At 40.5% G+C, this 22,139-nt stretch overlaps 1 protein-coding gene across 6 annotated transcripts in view; it reads right to left on the bottom strand.

Moving 5' to 3' along the window:
- The window catches only part of tub (TUB bipartite transcription factor), a 467,593-nt gene that overhangs the window by 40,701 nt on the left and 404,753 nt on the right, over positions 1–22,139 (bottom strand). For 4 of the 6 annotated variants that reach the window (XM_043705827.2, XM_043705828.2, XM_087996532.1 and 1 more), the window contains exons 4-5: positions 16,812–16,949; positions 3,830–3,997 (exon numbers count right to left, since the gene is read on the bottom strand). In XM_043705827.2, coding sequence (XP_043561762.2) covers positions 3,830–3,997; positions 16,812–16,949 — 306 coding nt within the window. The remainder of the gene's footprint in view (positions 1–3,829; positions 3,998–16,811; positions 16,950–22,139) is intronic. The other 2 variants (XM_043705825.2, XM_043705829.2) reach the window with 2 other exon arrangements.

The raw sequence follows: 22,139 nt of genomic DNA, 5'->3' as shown, positions 1-22,139 counted from the left end.
CAGGAAGCCCTGAAGAAGGGCTTATGCCCGAAACGTCGATTCTCCTGTTCCTTGGATGCTGCCTGACCTGCTGCGCTTTTCCAGCAACACATTTTCAGCTGTGATCTCCAGCATCTGCAGCCCTCACTTTCTCTCAGTATCTTTATGGCAAAGTTAAATACGGGGCAGTATTAAAACACAGCAATGAAAGGAGGAAAGCAAGATAGTAAAACATGCACTATGAAGGGAAAACTAGGTGTAGCAATAAAAGCTCCTGGGAGCCTGCTGCACAAGGACCATCTGCAGCCAAGGCCTAAAGTACCACAGTAGGTTATAGGACCAGCTCCTTTGCATTGCAAGCGAGGCACATCATACCTACAGGAGTTATTGACCTAAATACAGTGTCGGAATATCAAAACAATGTCATCGGCTGTGAACTTTAAGATTAGTCTTCCACTCCCAAATGGGAAAGGGAGCATTTTGGGAGAAGGGTAGTGATTCCTTTCAGGACTAATTACATTTTAAAATGATTCATTCACAGAATGTGGGCACAGCAGGCTAGGCTGTATTTGATGCCCATCCCCAGTTGGACTCGAGGAAGTGGCACTGAGCTCCCTTCTTGAACTATTGCTTTTCGAAGGGAAAAGATGCACCATGCTGCTGTTAGGAAGGGAATTCCAGGACTTTAACTCAGCAACAGTGAGGAACTGTCATATAGTTCTGTGTCAGGATGATGTAGATCTTGGAGGGGAGCTCCAAGCATCTGCTGCCTTTGTTCTTCTAAGTGACAGAGGCCACAGTTTTGGAGGTTGTTGTGTGAAAAAGCTCTGACCAGTGACTGTACTGCATCCTGTAGATGGTACACATTCAGCATTCACTGTTTTGGAGGGAGCAAATGTTTAAGATAGTGGATGGGGTGCCCATCAAATGAGAATAGTGGTGAATGTCTTGAGTTTGTGGGAACTGATGCAGGTGAATGGATATCACACGCTTCACGAGCGCAACATCCCAAAAATCATCCCCCTTGAAGAGAAAGACCTGATAAATATATCAAACTGGTGCAAAGTCATGTGGAGCACTGTCAATCTCTCCACAGTGAAGGACATGGTTGCCAAAAAGCTCTCAGCACCATTACAGACTTTCCTGTCAAGAGGGAGTTGAGCAGTAAGCCCACCATAGTAAGGCTTAATAAAGCAAGTGAATCTCTTGCTAATGGTAAAACCTAGCAAACATTGGCCTTCCACCTGAAATTGTCAGCAATGGAAAATAGGCACTACCACAATGTTTCCATGATTGTTTGGCTATCTGTTAGAAGGGAAAATCTACACCTCAGGATGTGCATGGAGCAAACATAGTCATCTTGTATAAAAATGACGAGGATTTCAGATACTGCTAATATTACCGAGGCAACTCCTTGTTAAGTATCACGTAGAAGGTCTTAGCTCACATTTCCTGGAGCAGCTTTCAGACTCTGGCATCACACATCTATCCAGAATCTCAGTGTGGCTCCAGAGTTGGCAGATTGATTGTTGACATGATTTCCTCACTTTGACAGTTACAGGAGAGTGCATTTAACAGCAGTGATTGCTGTACATTGTTTCCATAGACCTCATCAAGGCTTTTGATCTCTTTAAACAGATGCAAATAATAGGCTGCTTACCTGGAATGTCAGGTACCATTTCTCCTTTTCACAAGAACATGCACAGTTTTCTCATTTTCAATGGATCAACCTCAGATGCTTCTTGAAAGGGTTAAGCAGGTTGCACCCCATTGCCAACACTCTTTGCCACATTTTTGTCCATACTGTTATTATACTCAAATGAGGATGTCTACCTGCATACCAGAGTTGATGGAAGTGTTCAATGCGGTAGGATTGCCCACCTATACCAAAGTGTAAAGTCCTGCTCTCAGATTTGCTCTTTGCTGTGACGTCACATTGGCATTCCACATTGTAGTAGCAACTTGTAGACTGTTTCGCCCAGGTCTGCGGGAGTTTAGACTGGCAATCAGCATTAGGAAGACCAACATTACGGACCAGGATGCATCAACCCCACTCTCCATCAACACCAATAATCTCTCTCCGGAGATCACCAATAGTTTGATATACCCTGGATTAAGAATTATTAGCAACCTGTCTTTTGATGCTGAAATCAGCATTGGTACCCAGGCAACAGTTGAGAAGCCCAGGGAGGATCAATCTCAAACTTGAGTCACAATAGGTGTACAAACTACTCAAAAATATAAGGCTTAAGTACCAGGCTTATCTTCTCAGCTCACTTGTTTACAATAGCAAAGCAGGGACAATTTATCCAAGAAAAATAGCTGAACAGCTTCCACAGCCACTGTCTCAGACAAACATCGGTCATGTCCAGTCAAGGTAGGGTGCAGAATAAGATAATACTCCACATGCAGGGATTCCCAGCATGTTCACCCTCTTGAGAAAATGCAAATTCCATTGGCTGGGTCTTGTGGCCCAAATGGATAATGCTCACCTCCTCAAAGGTATGCACTATGGCAAGCTGGCCATCAACACAAGACCAACAGGTAATCTATGTCTACCACATCGGTAAGGCCACATTGAGTGGATCTGAATCAAGCGTTGTTAACCAAAGTGCCTGGAAATAATCAGTCAGAAAAGGCATTAGAAAAGCATAAATCAAAAGAAATTACCAGACAGCAGAAAATGAAGTCCACGAGAAGGAAAAAACACCAGTCAACCTAGTCCCACCGTTATGTATCTGTACCAGTTATGGAAAGTTCTGAAATTCATGAAATGGCCTCTACAATCACAACAAACCATCTTCAATCTTGAAGTGACAATCACCTCAGATAGGTCTCTCAAGATTGCCATGTCAGACATTAACCAAACCAGTCATAGAACTATTGTGGTTACAAGCATTGGTCAGAGGTTTGGAGTTCTGCAGCAAGTAACCAAACTGCTAATACTCTAGTCTACCATACACAAGTCAAGAATGTGATGGAATATACTCGATATCAATTCTACCAACACTCAGAAACTCAACAATATCCAGAAGAAAGCAGCTCATTTGATTTGCTTCCCAAGAAGAATACCCTTAACCATTGTGACCAAGTGTGACCATTGTCAATCAAACGGCAACACCAGTGTGTTCTACCTACAAGATATACCTATCACAGCAACTCACCAAGGCTCCTCTGACAGCATCCTCTGAGACCACACCCTCTGCTACTCAGAAGAATAGGATAGCAAATGCATGAGAGCAACACCACATACAAATTTCCCTGCGAGTTACAAATGGCCTTGGTTTGAAATGGACCTCTTCTTAAGCACAACTCGGCATGGGCAACAAATGATAGTCTTCCAGCAATATCCACATCTCATGAAAAAATAATTAAAAAAACACTCCTTCACAGTTGATGGGTCAACTGCAGTGGATTAAGAAAGCAGCTAACAGTCACCTTCTTAAGGACAAATGGAATTGGTAATAAATACTGACCTTGCTAATGATACGCACATCCCAAGAACAAAAGTAAACTGTCAAGCCATCACCAGCACAGCCACAGGACTCACAAAATTAGACATGGCTAAAATGTACTAATGAATTAGATAATGGAAGTTTGATGACAGGAAAAGGCAACTTGATTTTGCATTCTATGTCTGTCCTAGGAAAATGAAATGCTAATATTGTTTCAGGGAGCAGAAGGTGATTATTTGGCTTCGGAGCAACAGAAATCAACAAGATGATCTTACATTCCACCTAAAATTGTTTTGCTCAAATTGCAGTCATTGAAATGGCATAATTATCCACAATTTAATGAAGAAAATCAAGTAGACTTGAGTTCAATTTTGACAAGTAACAAATTATCTTACCCTTTTTCTGCATCGTTACTCGAAGATCCTGCTTTGTTGTTTGTTGTGCACTGGCTGCAGTGTCTGTATCGGCCTCATCATCATTGCTGGACTGTCCAACAGTGAGAATCTGAATTTGACTTCCCACCTCCTGCACTTCATCCTGAAAGGCAGCAGGACCATCAATCCCTGATGGATCAAAAGAGATCAACTTTAAGTTCAACCAAAGGTTAATGTCAGAACTTGCTTAGCATTCATGGTTTTGGGTTAAATCTTAAATGGATCTTAACAACCGATTGATCACGGCATCCAGAAAATAGCTCAATTTGCAAACATACCAACAAAACTAACCAAACATTGGCCTGAATATAGGACACATGTAGAAACAAAGAATTGGACTAAAAGTGAATAAGCATAATTTCAAGAAAGGTGAAAAAGCTTTTAGTTAAATAGTTGCTAAGACATTAAAATATCCCATTATTATTAAATGTGTAGGAGCTAAAGTAGACAGAGCACCCTTTGCAAGAATATTGAATTTAGAAATTGTACTTGGTAACACAGAACCAAGATGTGAACTGCTGACATCATTGTTTATAATCAACCTGTTCAAACATATTTTGGCAGACCTGGGTCAACTAGTATCTGTACTTGGATTTTCCAGCATACGGTAGGAACACTACCATAGTACCACAAGAATCTCTTTATACCCGATATATGCTTCCCCTCACTCTGACATGATTAGCACAATTGCAAACTTCACTTTCACATATCACAGGTTGTACATAATGGCAATTATTCAAATTGTGATAGACAAATCACTTGATCAGCCTGCTCATCTCTAAATAACACAATTGCCTAATATAGCAGACTAAGGTGACACATAACCAGAGGCAATACAACCAACTGGAGGGGAAGAACTAACCCATGCATGTTTTTCACCTCCATAGAAGGGACAGTGCTGATCATTATTGGAAGGACCATTATTGAGGCCACAGCTACAGGTATCCAGAATGTGCAAAAAGACAGGGAAGACCAGTTATTTGAATTCATACAGCCAGGTACGAACACAGAGTTAAATGTTGAGGACAAGGGATCACCGTTTGCTGAGAAACCAGGCACACAGGCAGAGAAGTCATGGCAGCAGGAAAGGATAACTTAGATGCCATTTCCAAGAGGGTGATGCTGCATTATCAACTTCCTAGGGGGGTTACCATTGATCAGAAACTGAGCTGAATTAGCCATAGGAATACAGGAGCAGGTCACAGATAGGAACACTGCAGCAAATAACTCACCTCCGGACTCCCCAAAGCCTGTCTACCAACTGTAAGTCAGGGGAGTGATGTAATACCCACCACTGATCTTGATCAATGCAGCTCCAACAACACTCAAGAAGCTTGACACTATCCAAAGGCAAAGCAGCTCACTTGTTTGGCACCACACCCACAAACATCCACTTCCTCCATCACCGATGCTCAGCAGCAATGTGTACTATTTACTGCAGACATTCTCCTTAGCATTTTCCAAACCTCTAAACATTTCTATTGAGAAGAGCAAGAGCTGCAGATGCATGGGAAGACCACCACCTGCAAGTTCCCCTCCAAGTCGCTCACCATCCTGACTTGGGAATTTATCACCATTCTTTCACTGTTGCTATGTCAAGATTCTGGAATTCCCTCCCCTAACATCATCATGTGAGTCAACCTACAGCATATGAACTGCAGCAGTTCAAAAGGCAGCTCACCACCTTCTCAAGGGCACTAGTAACAGGCAAGAAATGCTGGCCCAGCCAGCAACACCCACATCCCATGAACAAATAAAAAGAAACTCAGGTTCTGCAGCAGAGTAATCAATTAGTGCCTTAGAAAAGTTAGCTGACAGCTGAAGGCAGATGACGATAGACACTCAAATGTATCAGGCACTCAAAAAACTTGTCAGAAAGTTGGCATTTAATGTCAAGGAGCATGAGCACAACTTGAGGGTATTTTGTCCTGGTGAGTTTTAGTCTGAGTATGGCTGGCGATTTATGGGCTGTCATGAGTCCCAGTGATTGGAGAAGTCTGGCTGTCAGTTCCGAGACATTTTTTTATCATGTGCAAGACTAACATAATTTACAGGATTCCATGTGAAGACTACATGAAACACTATAAAGGACAAACAGGCAAACAACGAGCAATCCGCATCCATGAACACCAACACCAACGCCATGACCTGCTGTCTCCCATCGCCATACACAGAGATGACAAAGACCACACATTCAACTGGGACAACACAAATGATCATAGGACAAGCTAATTAGAGGACAGCCAGAGAATTTCTAGAAGCATGGAACTCAGCCACGGACTCCATCAACAAGCACATAGACTTAGACCCAATATACCGACCACTACAATGAACTACCGAAACTGGCAACCAGAAGCAGCTGAAATGGAACCAAATAAATTCCATAAGTATGGCAGTGCTTCACAGGAGGCTCCAAAGCACTGAAGATTCACCTGGACAGGGGACAAAACGTCTGCAAATCAACTTCCCAGCTCAGTGAACACACCCACAACCATGACAACCGGCACTCAAGCTACAAACCTTGAACACAGGTGAAAGGTTTTTGTAAGATGTTTTTATATATGGATGTATTCATTCATCCTTTTATAGGTGTACCTATTGCCTTTATGTTTGCAAAATACTTTGTTTTTTATATTCATAGAATTCAATAGAAAATGGGCAGCAACTTGGGAAGAATGAGAAGAACAGCAGACTGGAACATAAACAATTGCTCTGTAGTCAATAAAACAATACAATGTAAACATGCTGCATCACAAACGTTTTATTTATTCTTTATTCATGGGATATGAACATCGCTGGGCAGGCTACCATTTATTACCTACCCCAAGAGGGCAGTTGAGAGTGAACCTCATTGCTGTGGGTCTGGAGTCACATGTAGGCCAGACTAGGTGAGGATGGCAGATTTCCTCCCCTAAAAGGCAATAGTAAACCAGGTGGGTTTTTGTGACAATCAATGGTTTTCTCATGGTCATCATTAGGCTAGCTTTTTATTCCAGATTTATATTGAATTCAAACTTCGCCATCTGCTAAAGTGGGATTCAGACTCATATCCCCAGTACATGAGCCTGCGTTTCTGGGATTACTACTCCAGTGACAATGCCATGACAGCACTATCTCTTATACCTTAGTACAATACATGGAGCTGACTGATCAAGTAATGATAGAATTATTGTCAGCAATTAGTCTGAATGAGAAATCCTTCATTGACAGATTTGTGGCATTCTTGTACCTCTTTCATTGCTCAGGAAACCCAGTAGTATGAATTTAGTTGAAGAGCCAAAGCAAAGCCTTTCTCTTTAACAAATGATTTCCACAACACACTCTGATCCTCACTGGCATTTGAGGGTCACTTGAAATGCCATTTCACCTTCTTCATTGTTTTCGGATTCTATGGGTGACATTTTATCTTATTCAAATCCATTCAATTGCGCAGAACTAAATTCAGGCCCTGCCACATTTGAAGAATACAGCACATAGAGAATAGGAGCAATTGTAGGCCATTCAGCCTCTTTATCCTGCTCTGCTATCTAAACTGATCATGACTGATCCTCCATCCTGCACAATCGTAGATCCCTTGATATCTGAGTTCATACAAATCTAACAACCATTGGCAGAAATATACTTATAGATTAAGAATTTCAAAGTTTGACAAATGTTTAGTGAAAAAACGTTTTAGTGGGTGGCATGGTGGCACAGTGGTTAGCTCTGCTGCCTCACAGCGCCAGAGACCTGGGTTCAATTCCCGCCTCAGGCGACTGTCTGTGTGGAGTTTGCACATTCTCCCCGTGTCTGCGTGGGTTTCCTCCGGGTGTTCCGGTTTCCTCCCACAATCCAAAAATGTGCAGGTTAGGTGAATTGGCCATGCTAAATTACCGGTAGTGTTAGGTGAAGGGGTAAATATAGGGGAATGGGTCTGGGTGGGTGGCGGGTCGGTGTGGACTTGTTAGACCGAACGGCCCGTTTCCACACTGTAAGTAATTAAAATCTCTCCTGATCTCAGTCTGAAATGGCTGAATCCCTTATATTGACACATGCCCCTCTTGTTCTAAATACCCCAAACAGGGGAAACCTTCCCCTAGCATCTATTGTGCCAATCCCCAACTGGTGGGAGAATTAGAGAGGACATGAGGAAAAGCTTCTCATCTAGATAGTGGTGGGTGCTGTGAATGTACTGCCAGTTTGGTGGGTAAGGCAGAAACCTTCAACTCTTTTAAAAGGAACCTGGATCTGCAGCTACAGCTTTGAACCTTGTTAGGCTATGTCTCACAACTAACGTGTAACATCCATTTACCTATTTACATCCAATTCTTTTTGTAATAAAAGATAATCTTCCATTAGCCTTCTTAATCACTTGCTGTGTTTCATGCACTGACACCCATATGTTAAAAAAGCCAGCAAAAGACTCTCAGAGATTTAGTAAAGATTTATTGTTGATCTCTGGTTTAATACAAGTATCAGTTGCCACCTCTCTCATCTGAACCCGTTGCTTGTGCAGAACACAAGCCTCATTGGAGAAGAACTCAGCTTTCTTTCAATAAACCAAAGTGCTAATTTTTTTTTAAAAATCACACACAGCAGGTACACAATAACAACTAAACACCAAGAAAAAAATAAATAGGGGAAGTAAAGGGGTTGGGTAAGAATTAAATCGAAAGGGGAAATAATGTATCTCAGCCACCACAGTGTCACACATCCTGAAAAAACCCAGCAATTTTACACAAATCACTTGTAAATTGCCAATATTAAACAATTAACGATTAACAATGTGGGTTGACCATGGTTTGATCATTAACAAATATGGTTTGAAGGGACTTGCGGCACAGTTGCAGTGTGCCTACCCAGGAATAAAATCTCTGAACATGTTGATTAGAAATATCTTAACAAATAGAGTCATAGATAGAGTCAGAGAGATGTACAGCATGGAAACAGACCCTTCGGTCCAACCCGTCCATGCCGACCAGATATCACAACCGAATCTGGTCCCACCTGCCAGCACCCGGCCCATATTCCTCCAAACCCTTCCTATTCATATACCCATCCAAATGCCTCTTAAATGTTACAATTGTACCAGCCTCCGCCACATCCTCTGGCAGCTCTTTCCATACACGTACCACCCTCTGCGTGAAAAAGTTGCCCCTTAGGTCTCTTTTATATCTTTCCCCTCTCACCCTAAACCTATGCCCTCTAGTTCTGGACTCCCCGACCCCAGGGAAAAGACTTTGTCTATTTATCCTATCCATGCCCCTCATAATTTTGTAAACCTCTATAAGGTCACCCCTCAGCCTCCGACGCTCCAGGGAAAACAGCCACATCCTATTCAACCTCTCCCTGTAGCTCAGATCCTCCAACCCAGAAAATGCAGCCCACTAGGGAAAATGCAAAGAACACAGCTCTTTTTTTACAATTCAGGGATGGTGTTACACACCTCTTGACTTTTTATTTTAACACCACAACATCACCTGTGTTACTCATTGAAAAATCCATTTCCCAGTGTAAAAGCAAATGTAGGGGAGGCTGGGAAGAGATGGAGGGAAAGAATTCAGCCCTTTTTATTTCCCTTCTTACATCCAGACATGTTGCTCCATCGCAAAGTCATCATTGTCTCTAATTAATGACCAACTTATATACAAAGCCCATAAGGGCAGTGCAATGACAATAAAAGTGAGAGAAAGGTAGGGAGAGTGGGAGGCGACTAAATCAAAATGAGATTGGAGGAGAAATAAGGCACATGATCCCCCACAGGAAAATAAAACAACTGGGAATGCTGGAGATCTGAAACAAAAACAGAAACTGCTGGGAAAACTGAGCAGGTCTGGCAGCATCCGTGGAGAGAAAGCAGAATTAATATTTTGAGTCTGATGACTTCTTCTGACCTGGATTCTCGCAGAGAGTCACCAGACACAAAATGTTAACTCTGATTTCTTCCTAATGATGCTGCTAAACCTGCTGAGTTTCTCCAGCAATTTCTGTTTTTTGTTTCCCATCCCTTACAGTGCCGACTTCTCTCTAAAGGCATCAAGAGAATTGAGGGACATCCCATGATTTTTCTCCAAGGAATCCCAGATGCAAATGTAGCAGCGAAAGAGGAGGACCTCAGCTTTCAAACGTAAAGTTCAACAGGTATAAATTGCTCTCATTGAACACTGAAACTGTTCTGTTTAAGGCTTAAAGGGACCTGATTTTTAACTCTGACACAGTATTTGCAGCCTCTAAAGATCATACCTTTTTATTTTCCGTAGTTCTTACTGTGGACTGAAATGGAAAAAGAACTTTTAAAACCAAAGATTGTTCGGGGATTGCTGCATGTTTCAAAAGCAAGTAACTTGATATGAATTGTAAGAGCTGCATCGACACAAATGTTGTTCAAGCAGTTGTTTAAGTGTATTTTGCAGACAAGCTGGAACCAAGGCTGTATGCAAATAGAGATTCAACAAGCAATAATTGGTCTGTGGACTAGTGATCAATCTTTGATAACAAAGGCCTTCAGCCTGCCAACAACAATGTGTCTGGTTCCAAGGTTGCTGACCAGCCCCATCAAATCCCCACATGCCCAGCAGCTGTGTCTGTTCTCTGCAATAAAAAATATTTAAAGCATGAAGATAGTTTAGTTTTCCTTCAGCAACTTCTGTAATCCGTGACTTTTATTTAACAAGTCAGAGTCTTTTACAATCAATCATCCTGTGCCTCTGCAAACCATAAAGGAAGATTGAGGAGCAGTGTTCTAACCAGCACAAGACTGGTTCTTGGCAAATCTTATGACTAGGGACCAATGGACTGCATTCCCAGTCTTTATATCTGTTCATTACAGGCATTTTATTTGCTGTATGCAAGCTGGAGTTTATAAGCAGAGGTTTGAGTTTTAACGAGTGGCGTTATATGCCAACAGTTCATAATTGTTAACCTACATTTGTAATAAATAGTGATTCTTAAAAAGTGAATGAATGCCTCCTTAGTGTGAACATGAGTATAGTTGTGTGCTATGAATATGAAGAACAGATGGAATAAATTTTGCGTGAGTGTATGTGCATGCACGCGCATTTGTGTGTGTATGTATATAAAGTATCTTTGATGCTGTTGCTGATATTTCAACCTGTGGTATATAATCAGATTCATATATCTCATGATAATGTAAATGAACACATGACTCTGACATCAGAAAGAGTAGACTCCAGTTTCAAGTGAGCATGAGAAGTAAGAAGTCTTAGACACACCCCTATGGAGCTGTATTTGAGAACCTACTATGTTTATAGGAGTGTTAAGGTATATAAGAAGTTGAAGAGCCTTACCTAGATATAAGGGGCAAGCAGCCTTAGGAGCAGTGTCTGTATGAACACCCACAGCTCAGGGATATTCCAACAGGTGCACATAATGTGCACCTAAGTGTTTGGCTTAGAAGACAAAGTAAGTCAATTGCTCCAACCAGTGTGCTATCTTAATGATGTTTGAATGTGATTAAACAAACTTTATGATTTATTCCTGACAGTGAGGGAGTTGTCTTCTGAGGAAAGATTCAGCAGATTGGGCTTATTCCCATTGGAGTTCACAATTACAAATAGCCACTGGAATTAAGATCAATGAGATCTTATTGAAACAGATAAGATTCTGAAGGGGTTTGACATGTCAGATGCTCACCCATTAAGAAATTCAGGTTTTGCTACCGAAGTGGATAAGCTGGCCTTTCTCCATATTGTATTCTATCTGCCATATTTGGGCCCACTCACTAAGTCTCTCCAAGTCTCCTTGAAGCATGTTTGCAGTATTGTCACAATCCACAGTTCCACCAGTTGTTGCATCATTTGAAAACTTGGAAATATTACATTTAATCCCCATATCCAAATGTTTAATGTAGATTATGAATAATGGGGCCCGTGCAGTTATCCTTGTGGTACCCCAACCATGCAAAGCTTGTCAACCAATTTTTCCATTTTTCTGCTTTCTGTTTGATAACCAGCTCTTATCCACATTTATTCCATCAATTTCATGTGCCTTATTTTGGTTATGAACTTTTTGTGTAGGACCTCATCCAATGCTTTTTGAAAATCTAAATATGCCACAGCCACTTGCATTCTGTTAGTTACAACCTCATGTCTCCTACCAGGACTGCAGTTCTCTGTTTTCTCTCTCTCCTGTTTATGTTTGCCATCTTCCAGTCTGCAGAAACCCTTCCAGAATCTATAGAAGTTTGAAAGAGGACCAGCTACTACCTTTCCAGCCATTTCTTTCAATAGACCTGTAGATAATCAGGTCTAAGGGATTTATCTACTTTAAGTCTCAGTAACTGCTCAAGTACTATTTCTTAAGAAATATCCATATCTGTCAATATCATCACCTCAATTGTGTCATCAACAGCTTTAACTGACATCTTACACCTGTGCCTTTTAATTCACGTGAGTCATTCGATTTTATATGTTTATGATATGATGCAAATGAAGAATTATCAAAACAGAGTGTTATAAAGAAGTGTGCAAAATTAATTAAAATATTATCATTTATCAGGTTGGCCCTGTGGGCCAAAAATGAAATTAATTCCCTCTCATATTGGACCAAAAAACTCTAAATTTAAACCAACTTCTTAACAGCAAATTAATTAAAGTGAAAACTGGACAGACATTTATTTTCTTGATCAGAAGAACTGGACACAATTTTTTGTTTCTATCAATACATTCAACTAAAGACAGCAGTTTAGAATAGCTATATTGTAAATACAATAATTTTAAAGGACGAGATGAAAAAAATGTTGTATATAACAAGGCCCACATATAATAGAACTGATATGCCAATACCTACTGTGTAAATGGTATTAAATTGGTACTTAGTGCTAAGGAAGCATTCCAGCAAGAAAAGACTACACAGCTGATTAAGCCTGTTTTTGTCAACATATTGTCAACCATATAATCGTTTTGTAAACCATTATAAATCCTCCTTCTTTATGTAATCTTTTGATGGTGGCAGTTACCACACAAAAAACATTCATGAAGAGGAAATCGAATCCAACCTGTGCTTCATCCCCACCAGTCCCCCACCCCTACCCTACACAAAAAGTGAGGAAAAACTAAAAGGGCAAGTTCCAGGAATTACATGATTCCAAAATACGTGACTCCTATAGGAGGAAAAGCTGTGTTCTAATTCCATCCATAAACATTTGAAAAGTATGTTGTTTTTGAATGCATATCTAATTTTATTTAGAGTACCTGGAGCAAATCTTCCCTAAGTGTTCCTGAGAGTATTTGATCACTCATGTTTATGCTGATTCTATCACTTACAATTTTATGTCTACAATTCATTCAATGCTAAATAAAAACTGAACAAACTGCGGATGCTGTAAATCAGAAACAGAAACAGAAACACAAATTGCTGGAAAAGCTCAGCAGACCTTGTAGCATCTGTGGGAAGAAATCAAAGTTAACATTTCCAGTTGAGTGACCCTTCCTCAGACCTTCCTGTGATTTCTCTGCACAGATGCTACCAGATCTGTTGAGTTTTTCCAACAATTTCTGCTTTTTTTCCATTCAATGTTTTTGTTAATTGGCATACTATTAGTTATTTTTGACAGGTCAGTAATATCAATTTGATTGCTCTGGACTGTATGAAAATTCTGTTTTATATGAACCAAACTTGCTTTCACAGTATTCAACTGAATTAAAATTGCTTTGAAGACTTGTCTTTCTAAACCTGAATCTTAGTTCATTCAAATAATTCGGTTTCAATAAGTAAACATCAGTTATAATGTGCCCCTTGAAAGTGGTTAATTGAGGAAATATCAGGCAAATGAGGTCCATGTCTATGTATCTGGCAAGATATTTTTCAAAGCTGAAAATGTGTTGCTGGAAAAGCGCAGCAGGTCAGGCAGCATCCAAGGAGCAGGAGAATCAACATTTTGGGCATGAGCCCAAGAAGGGCTCATGCCCAAAATGTCGATTCTCCTGCTCCTTGGATGCTGCCTGACCTGCTGCGCTTTTCCAGCAACACATTTTCAGCTCTGATCTCCAGCATCTGCAGTCCTCACTTTCTCCTAGAAGATGTTTTTCAAGAACTGTTGCGTTTACCAAGCATAGAACCAGGGAATATTGTCTGTCAAAATCAATTAATATCTGAAAGATCTAATGTGCCAAAGTTCAAAGAAATCCTGCAACATTTCTAGGTAACATTCAATCTGCTCGACTCTGCCCTAAATGTCTCAACAGCAACTTAAGAAAAGCACCCTTTGCTGCATCGGGGTGACTTTTCCCAATTTCTTATGTGAGCCAACCTTTGGCTTCTCAGAATGGTATCAATTAGTGCCAAATTTCACCTCAGTGACTCTGACTACCTGTGTCTATAATGGAGGGGAAAAGGTTGATATGGAATGGACAGTGAACTGACAGTCTCTGTTCAATTCATTACATCCTCCTCTTGCCCACCCACAACCTTTTCATCACAGGCAATCTTAAGCAAGATTAGAATCTTATTTTATCATCATTAAACAGTCAGGTTTCCAACTCATTTAACCTTCTTGCCTAATTTTTCGGGTTTTTACCACCTGAAAAATAAAAATGCCAGTTCGGGGTTTTATAAATATTATAATTTTTTTGGTTTAGAGACCATCAATTTCTTTACTTTCTCCAAAAAAGACTCAATACTTTGTCTATCCTTGCCTATCATACCTGACGTGTTAATATGTCTTTTTCTTGCCATTTGTGAGCTCACATGCTAAATTCGTTGGATAACCTCAAATTTTCTCCAGGGTAGTTTTTACTTCTATTGCAAGATCACAGGAAGGGAGGATCAATAAAAATAATTGAATGGTTAGTGTGAGCTCTCTCATAGATCAACTTTGATTTTTGTCACAATGAATTCAGGCATTACTGATAAATACAGATAAATACAGGCCTTCTGTTTTTTCACATTTGCAGCCATGAGAAAGAAGCTAAAAAAGATCAGCTCCAGCAGAAAATTAGCAGAAGACTTTCCATATCAGATGGTTATTTCTTTTCCCAATGTTAGAAAACTGTTAGTAGAACTTAGAGTTTTCAGCAGGAAAATGCTATTATACTGTGTGAGTTTCAAGTAATGGCCATTTACAATACATCTTGAGTACATTTCTTACAATACAGACATGCAACAACATGACACATTGGATACATGCAGTAAGACTCTATAAGTACCTCATTTTTTTATTTTATTGCAAAATGGTTCACAACCAACTAAAATTTATTCACAACCATCAAACCTGACAAAATCCTTGTAAATCTTTTCTGAACCCTTTCAATGTTCACAACATCTTTCCTAATCCAGGGAGACCAGAAATGAATGCAGTGTTTCAAAGTGGCCTAGCCGATGTGCTGAACAGCTGCAACATAACCTCTCTACTTCTATACCAGTTAAGTTAAAATTGGAGTTGAGGTCAGTGCTTTCAAGGAATCTGTGAGCATTGAATCATCCGCTAATTGGAAGCATCATCATTTGAAATTTTTTTCATCAATTACAATTGTACACAACACGGAAGATAAACCTAGTTTTTAGGATGAAGTCAGAGGAAACTAAAAAGCAGAACACAAGAAAGCAAATTTCCTGCAGAACTGTATGAGGCAAATCTTGTCTTTTGAATGAATGACCAATGCAGCCAGTGGTTTTGAAGTTCTGACATGATTTACAATTCGCTGCTAAAGCAGCAAGGTACCAAACAGACATCCCAAATGAGCTGGCAGGATTATGTCTCAAGGCCAATTTGCAGGGATTAATGGTTAATTTTGGTTAGTAAGGAAACAGAAAATGACCTCACTGTTTCTGACACAATCCCATAAGCAGCCAATTTATCCATTTAGTTTGAATGTTTTCAAGCTTCATATGATACCCTTATAAGATCTGAGTGCCTTGGCAACTTAGGAACATCAGCAATTATCGTATACACTCAGGTAAAACTGAGATTTTGAGGCCAAATCTTTCGGTGAAAAGTTACAAGTTCACTTTTATATAAGTAACATATTCCAGCAGCTCAAAACTATTTTGTTGCTGGCCACGGTGCTGAATTTGCAGTCCCAACTACAATAATTACTGGCATTTCCAGTGTCTCAATCAGAAAACAGCAATTGTGAAAAAAACTAATTAGACTACTTCAATCAATCCTGCTCCATAGATAAGTACAAGACTTTGAAAATGGAGGATTTTTGGGCCAAACATCAGGGCTTGACTTATACAACATATGAAAACCTAACTATTTTGGCTCTTTCCCAAAATCAATCTTTACTTCAATATATATGATATGCTCAGGGTTTGATTTTGATTAGGCTGCCTGATAGGGACCCTAAACAATTACATAAGAGCTATCTTCTATTATTGTTTCAATTGTTCAAGTTACCCTATCTTTTTCTGCTGAATGCAGAGATCTCTATGGCTCTATAATGCCACTGGTTGAATGGTGAAAGAGAAACATCTGATATAGGGATGAGGCATAACCCAGCAAGTGACCTAATCACAACAAAAAACAGACACCATACCACTGCCCCCACATCTGGAACCAAACACTGTAATTTTGTGATGAACTTGAGAAGCAACAAATTTGCTCAATGAAGTTTGCTCTTCTAGAACTTCAACTATGCCATTGCAAACTTTGGTCCCATCATATTGAATGCAGTTCATTATCTTTGTTTCTCGTATCTTACAAATTATTCTAAATGTTTAACCCACTGAGTAAAATGGTAGTAATAACAGCAATGTTTATTTGCTCCGATCCCTGCCTACCTTACACAGACTGGAAGTAAGCCATCATTCTCAGTGTGAATCTGAGATTTTGATGATTGTGCAGCAATTCTAAGTACATGCTTTAAAGGTACCACCTTCTCCAATTGTAAATGTAAGGTAACATTAAGGGAAATTCACTACGGTATATTTCTGCACTAAAGGTAGGCATGCTTTTTAACGGAGAGACAGTTGGTCTCCATGCATTTCTGTGTAATAAGCTGACCTTTCGGTTTCGCCTTTTTCTCCTTCTTGAGGCTGGCAGCTTGTGAACCTGCAGCTGAGGACTTTGATTTTTTAGTAGGCTTTGGAGCTTGCACATCTGTAACAACCTTTACATCCTCATGTTCGGCTTCTTGGACTGCTGCGTTAAATATATGGATGAAAGAGAGAAAGAGAGATAAGAAGAAACAGAAAGAGCAGAAATAAGAATAAAGTGAAGGGAAATCATTCAGAGAAAAAGCAAAACAATGCAACATTTTTAATAGGCTATAGCTAAAGAAGAAATGTGTATTTCAAACCATATTTCTCCTTTATAAACAGAGGGCATGAAAGAATATCTTGTAAAAGGCACAAAGCAATCATGTATTATGTTTATTCCATTACAATTAAGTTTATTCACCCAGATGTATCAAAGCTGCTTGTCTTTTATTGTACCCAGCTCAATATTTCACTGAAACATGTAATTGGGATGATATCCCTATCCAAATGATTAAATATCCTGAAATATTTTTATTTAAAAGTTAAAAGTCCAAAAGTAATTACAACTTGGAAATAAACATGTAGAAACACTTCTCAAGGTTTTTCATCAGGCAAAAATAAAAATTAAACCAAAGGAGAAGATATTAAGAATAAGAATTGTGTTTAAGCGGGTCTGAAGAGAGAGAATGGGTTTAGGCCCAGAATTCCAAAATATGAGGCTGCAGTGACTGCAATTTGAGTAAAAGTTATGGAGGGTGGAATCAAAGGAATAGAGAGTCAGAAGGGGTTTGCAATGTTGAGTGAGGTTACAAAGATAGGCAAAATCAAGGAGAGCAATTTTTGATTGGAAGTGTTAGGAGTTGGGCTAGTAGTGCGGGTGGAAGAAAAGTGCAATCGATGAATGGGACTCAACGCAGGGAGAGTGGGATAGAGGCAGCAGAGATTTGGAGGCTGCAAGGAATTTGTTGCAATAATCAAGTCTGAAGGCAACAAAGGCTTGAATAATGATTCCAACAAAAGGTGAACTTTGATATGTGAAGAGGTAGATGATGTTGGAGAGTTGGATGTAGGTTGTTGTGATATAGAAGTTATGTAGTCATAAACTCAGTGCTGGATTCAAAAAGACACCATGACAAACATTGGATCAAGACAATGGCTGAGGAGAGGAAGATGAAGTTGGTTGTAAGTGCACAAAATGTAGAAGCAACCAAAACAATGATTCTCTCCATCATTAACTGGCAGAAATTGCAGTTTTTTCAGGACTGGATGCAGGAGAGATTGTCAGGCAACACAGTGGAGTTGTTGAGATACATAGTACATAGTGGAGCTTGACATCATTCTGAAGCGGATTCATTGTTGATTGACGGCACCACCAAAGTTTGGCAGATAGTTAGAGGAACAATGAAGGATCAATCATTGGAGGACTTTGGAGGTAACAATGTAAGGCTGGCAAGAAGTGCCATTCTGGGAAATGTTCAAGCCACAATTGGATCGATAAAAATGGAACACATTGAAGTTGGATATGAGAAAAGATATCTTGAAGAAAGATACTGTAGCCGGTGTGTCAAAGGTTACAGAGATGATGAGGAAGAACAATACACTATGGGTATATTCATAAAGAACATCAATTTGTTAATTCATTTGCAGCTGTTCTCGGACTTGGGCAAGATCTAAAACATGATTAGGTAGATTCAAATGTGGAGCTGTGGGGGAGATAAAACCAGATTTGGGAAAAAGCATATTGAAAGGCTTTGAAGAGGATAAAGAAGCTGGACGTGGGACAGTGGATCTACCAGGAGAGTTCAGGGATTGCCGTTGAGGGTGATTGGAAATGATCCCTTCTAAACCAATGTCATCTAGTATGCAGGCAAGAAAGGAAGTCTGGAAGGAAGGGAGGTCAGCAGTTTAGTTGGTATGGGTCAAAGGAATAGAACTTGGAGGTCATGAGCAAAAACAATGGTCAAAAGAGCATGAGGAGAGGTAGAATTGTATTCAGTTTGTCTTAATAATCACTTTTATCAATCACTAAAGTCTGAACAAAGAAGTGAAACCAGGCGGACCACCTAGCATTGACAACTGTCACCTTGCAAAGTTGTCCTTACTAACATCTGGGGACTAGTTCCAAAATTGGGAGAGCTGTCTCACAGATTAGTCCAGCAACAACCTGACACAGTCATACTCACAGAATCATAGCTTTCAGACAAAGTCCCAAACACCACCATCACTATCACCATCTCTGGCTATGTCCTTTCCCAAGCGGGTATGCCAGGAGAAGCACCTGGCATACCTAAAAATGAGAAGCAAACCTGGTGAAGCTACCAAAAAGGATACTTGCATGTCAAACAGCATTTGCACCAAATGATTGACTGAGCTAGGTGATCCCACAACCAATGGATCAGATCTAAGCTCTGCAGTCCTGTCACTCCAGTCATTAATAATGGTAGACCGTTAAACAATCTTGTGAAGGAGGAGGCTCCACAAATATCCCCATCCCCAATGATGGAAAAGACCCACACTTCAGTGCAAAAGATAAGGTTGAAACATTCACATCGATCTTTAGCAAGAAGTGCTGAGCGAGTGATCCATCCTGCTCTTCCAGTGGTTCCCTGGATCAAAGATCTTCCCTCCATCATAAGGACAGAAGTGGAGACGTTCATCTATGATTGCACAATGTTCAGCACCATTTGTGACTCCTCAGATACTGAAGCAGTCCATGTTCGAATGCAACAGGATCTGGACAATATCCAGGCTTGGGCTGACAAGTGGCAAGTAATGTTCATAACACACAAATGCCAAGCAATGACCATCTTTGACAAACCATATTTGAAACCCACTAACAATATCCTGTGGGTTACCATTGACCAGAAACTCAACTGAAAACTGGTCACATAAACACAGTAGCTACAAGAGCAATTCAGAGGCTAGGAATATTGCAGCAAGTAACTCACCTCCTGACTTCCCAAAGCCTGTCCACCATCTACAAGTCAGGAGTGTGATGGAATACTCTCCACTTGCCTGGAAGACTGCAGTTCCAACAACACTCAAGACGTTCAACAGCATCCAGGTTAAACCACCATGCTTGACTGGCACCATATCTACAAGCATCCACTCTCTCCACCACCAATAGTCAGTAGCAGCTGTGTATACTGTCCACAAGTCACACTGCAGAAATTTACTTAAGATTCTTGGATAACACCTCCAAACCAACAATCAATTCCATCTCGAAGGACAAGGGCAACAGCTACATGGGAACACCACCATCTTCAAGTTCCCTTCCAAGCCACTCACTGTCCTGACTTGGAAACATATTGCTGTTCCATCACTTTCACTGGGCGAAAAGCTTGGAATGCCCTTTCTATGAGCAGTTTGGGTCAACCCACAGCACTGTAGATCAAGAAAACAGCTTACTACCACCTTCTCAAGGGCAACTATGGACGGACAATAAATACCGGCCAGCCAGCGATGCTCACATCCCATGAGAAAGATGAAGGCATGAATCTTCATGTAGTTAGGTGGCATGGTGGCTCAGTGGTTAGCACTGCTGCCTCACAGCTCCAGATACCTGGGTTCCATTCCACCCTCAGGGGACTAACTGTTATGAGTTTGCACATTCTCCCCATGTCTGCCTGGGTTTCCTCTGGGTGCTCCAGTTTCCTCCCATAGTCCAAAGGTGTGCAGGTAAGGTGGATTGGCCATGGGAAATGGTCCATAGTATCCAGTGATTAACCATAGGAAATGCTGGCTTACAGGATTAGGGTGGGGTGGGGTGGGGTGGGTCTGATAGGATGCTCTTTAGAGGATTGGTGTGGACTTGATGGGCCAAATGCTGTGTTTCCAAACTGTAAGGATTCTATAATTCTGGATAGCCTCTTCATTATTACAAAAATTGTGACAAAGACTCAAATCCTAGGTTATGCCCCTGAACAGCGCACCTACCATTTCTGCAGAATGTCGGGAAAAGAGGAAGTAGAGGTGGATTCTAATTTATACATTTGTCATTCATGAAAGCAACTGCACATGGCAACTCACAATTACATCATATAGATCAGATTTTTCACAAGTGGGATGCCCAAATCATGACTTGTGCTCTTTATATCTGGTCAGGGAAGGTCTAAAACTGCTGGTGTACTTTGGAGAGATCCTTTCTGGAAGTTAAGGTGCAATTTTAGATTTGGTGTGGGACACCTTTGGCAGGCCAGGTGTCCTTTGAAAGAGGTCAAGTGCCCTTCGAGATAGTGAAAGTAGATAAAAATGTGGAACATGCAGAAACCGATTGGAACTGTCAAGCTTAATTGAACTGTCAAGCTAGCTGTCAAGAGAACAATCAAAATAGCAGTTCTGTAGCTGTAGAGCTGACCTACAATTTAAAAACCCTGCCCTTTAGATCTTTGAAAAAAAACGTCTGCATCTTTAGAAAATATAAATGCTTGCAGTTCATTCTGTTGACATGAGCCAGAGGGCCTTCATCGCAAGGTTAGTATGGCACGACTGATTTCACAATCCTTTATTATTTCAGTGTCAGATTGCAGTTTGATTGACAGTTCCACATCATTCTAAACTCTTTGAATTGGAACTATGAGGTCAGATGCTTGTTCTGTAAGAGATTAAAGCAAGTTAAATGTCTTCCTATAAATTACTTAGTTTTTTTTTAATAGGGAATCATAATACATATTTAGAACTTCATTTAATCTATGCTCACATCCTGAGGTGTTCCCATGGTGGGTATCGTGTGAGTTGGTGTGGGTAATTGTATGGGTAAATGGATTGACATGAGTTGCCACTGAGTTGGCATGAAGACTAGAAAGGGTAGGAAGGGCATACATTGTCATGGAGTGTGAGGAGCAATGGGGTGGTAATAGGAGGATACATTGGCATTGGTGGCATGAGGGACCTTGGATGATGGTGAGCGGGTTACTTGCAGGGACGTTGCATGAGTTGGGGCATGGAGAATGTGTGGGGAGGAGGGGGTGGAATGTCTCTTCTTTATGTTTTTTTCTACATTGCTTTGACAAAGTACTTGTGCAATGAGGCAAGTGTTTCAGCCAGTCCATCTCTCCACCCAGCAGCCTCTAAAACCTTTTCAGGATTGTTTGCCACAACTCCCATTATCACCCACCCCAGAATGAAAATCTCACCTTCTGAGTACTTTTTTCCCCCTCAGCTCAGTTTTGCAGGACTGGGAATTGTCCTGATTCTGTGCTCCTGACCTAGGAGCTAGAGTCTTCATTTATTGTCAGTCCACCCACATGATATCCCAAATTTCAATAAATGAAGATGACTTTGAAAATTTGCATGGAACTTCATTTACTATTATTGTTATATTAAAAATCAACAAAAAAACATTTAAAATGTA

The sequence above is a fragment of the Chiloscyllium plagiosum genome, unplaced genomic scaffold, assembly GCF_037043375.1.
Source record: "Chiloscyllium plagiosum isolate Xiang-an unplaced genomic scaffold, Cpla_swu_hap1 HiC_scaffold_18, whole genome shotgun sequence".
NCBI lineage: Eukaryota > Metazoa > Chordata > Chondrichthyes > Orectolobiformes > Hemiscylliidae > Chiloscyllium > Chiloscyllium plagiosum.
This window is presented reverse-complemented; position numbering and strand designations above follow the sequence as displayed.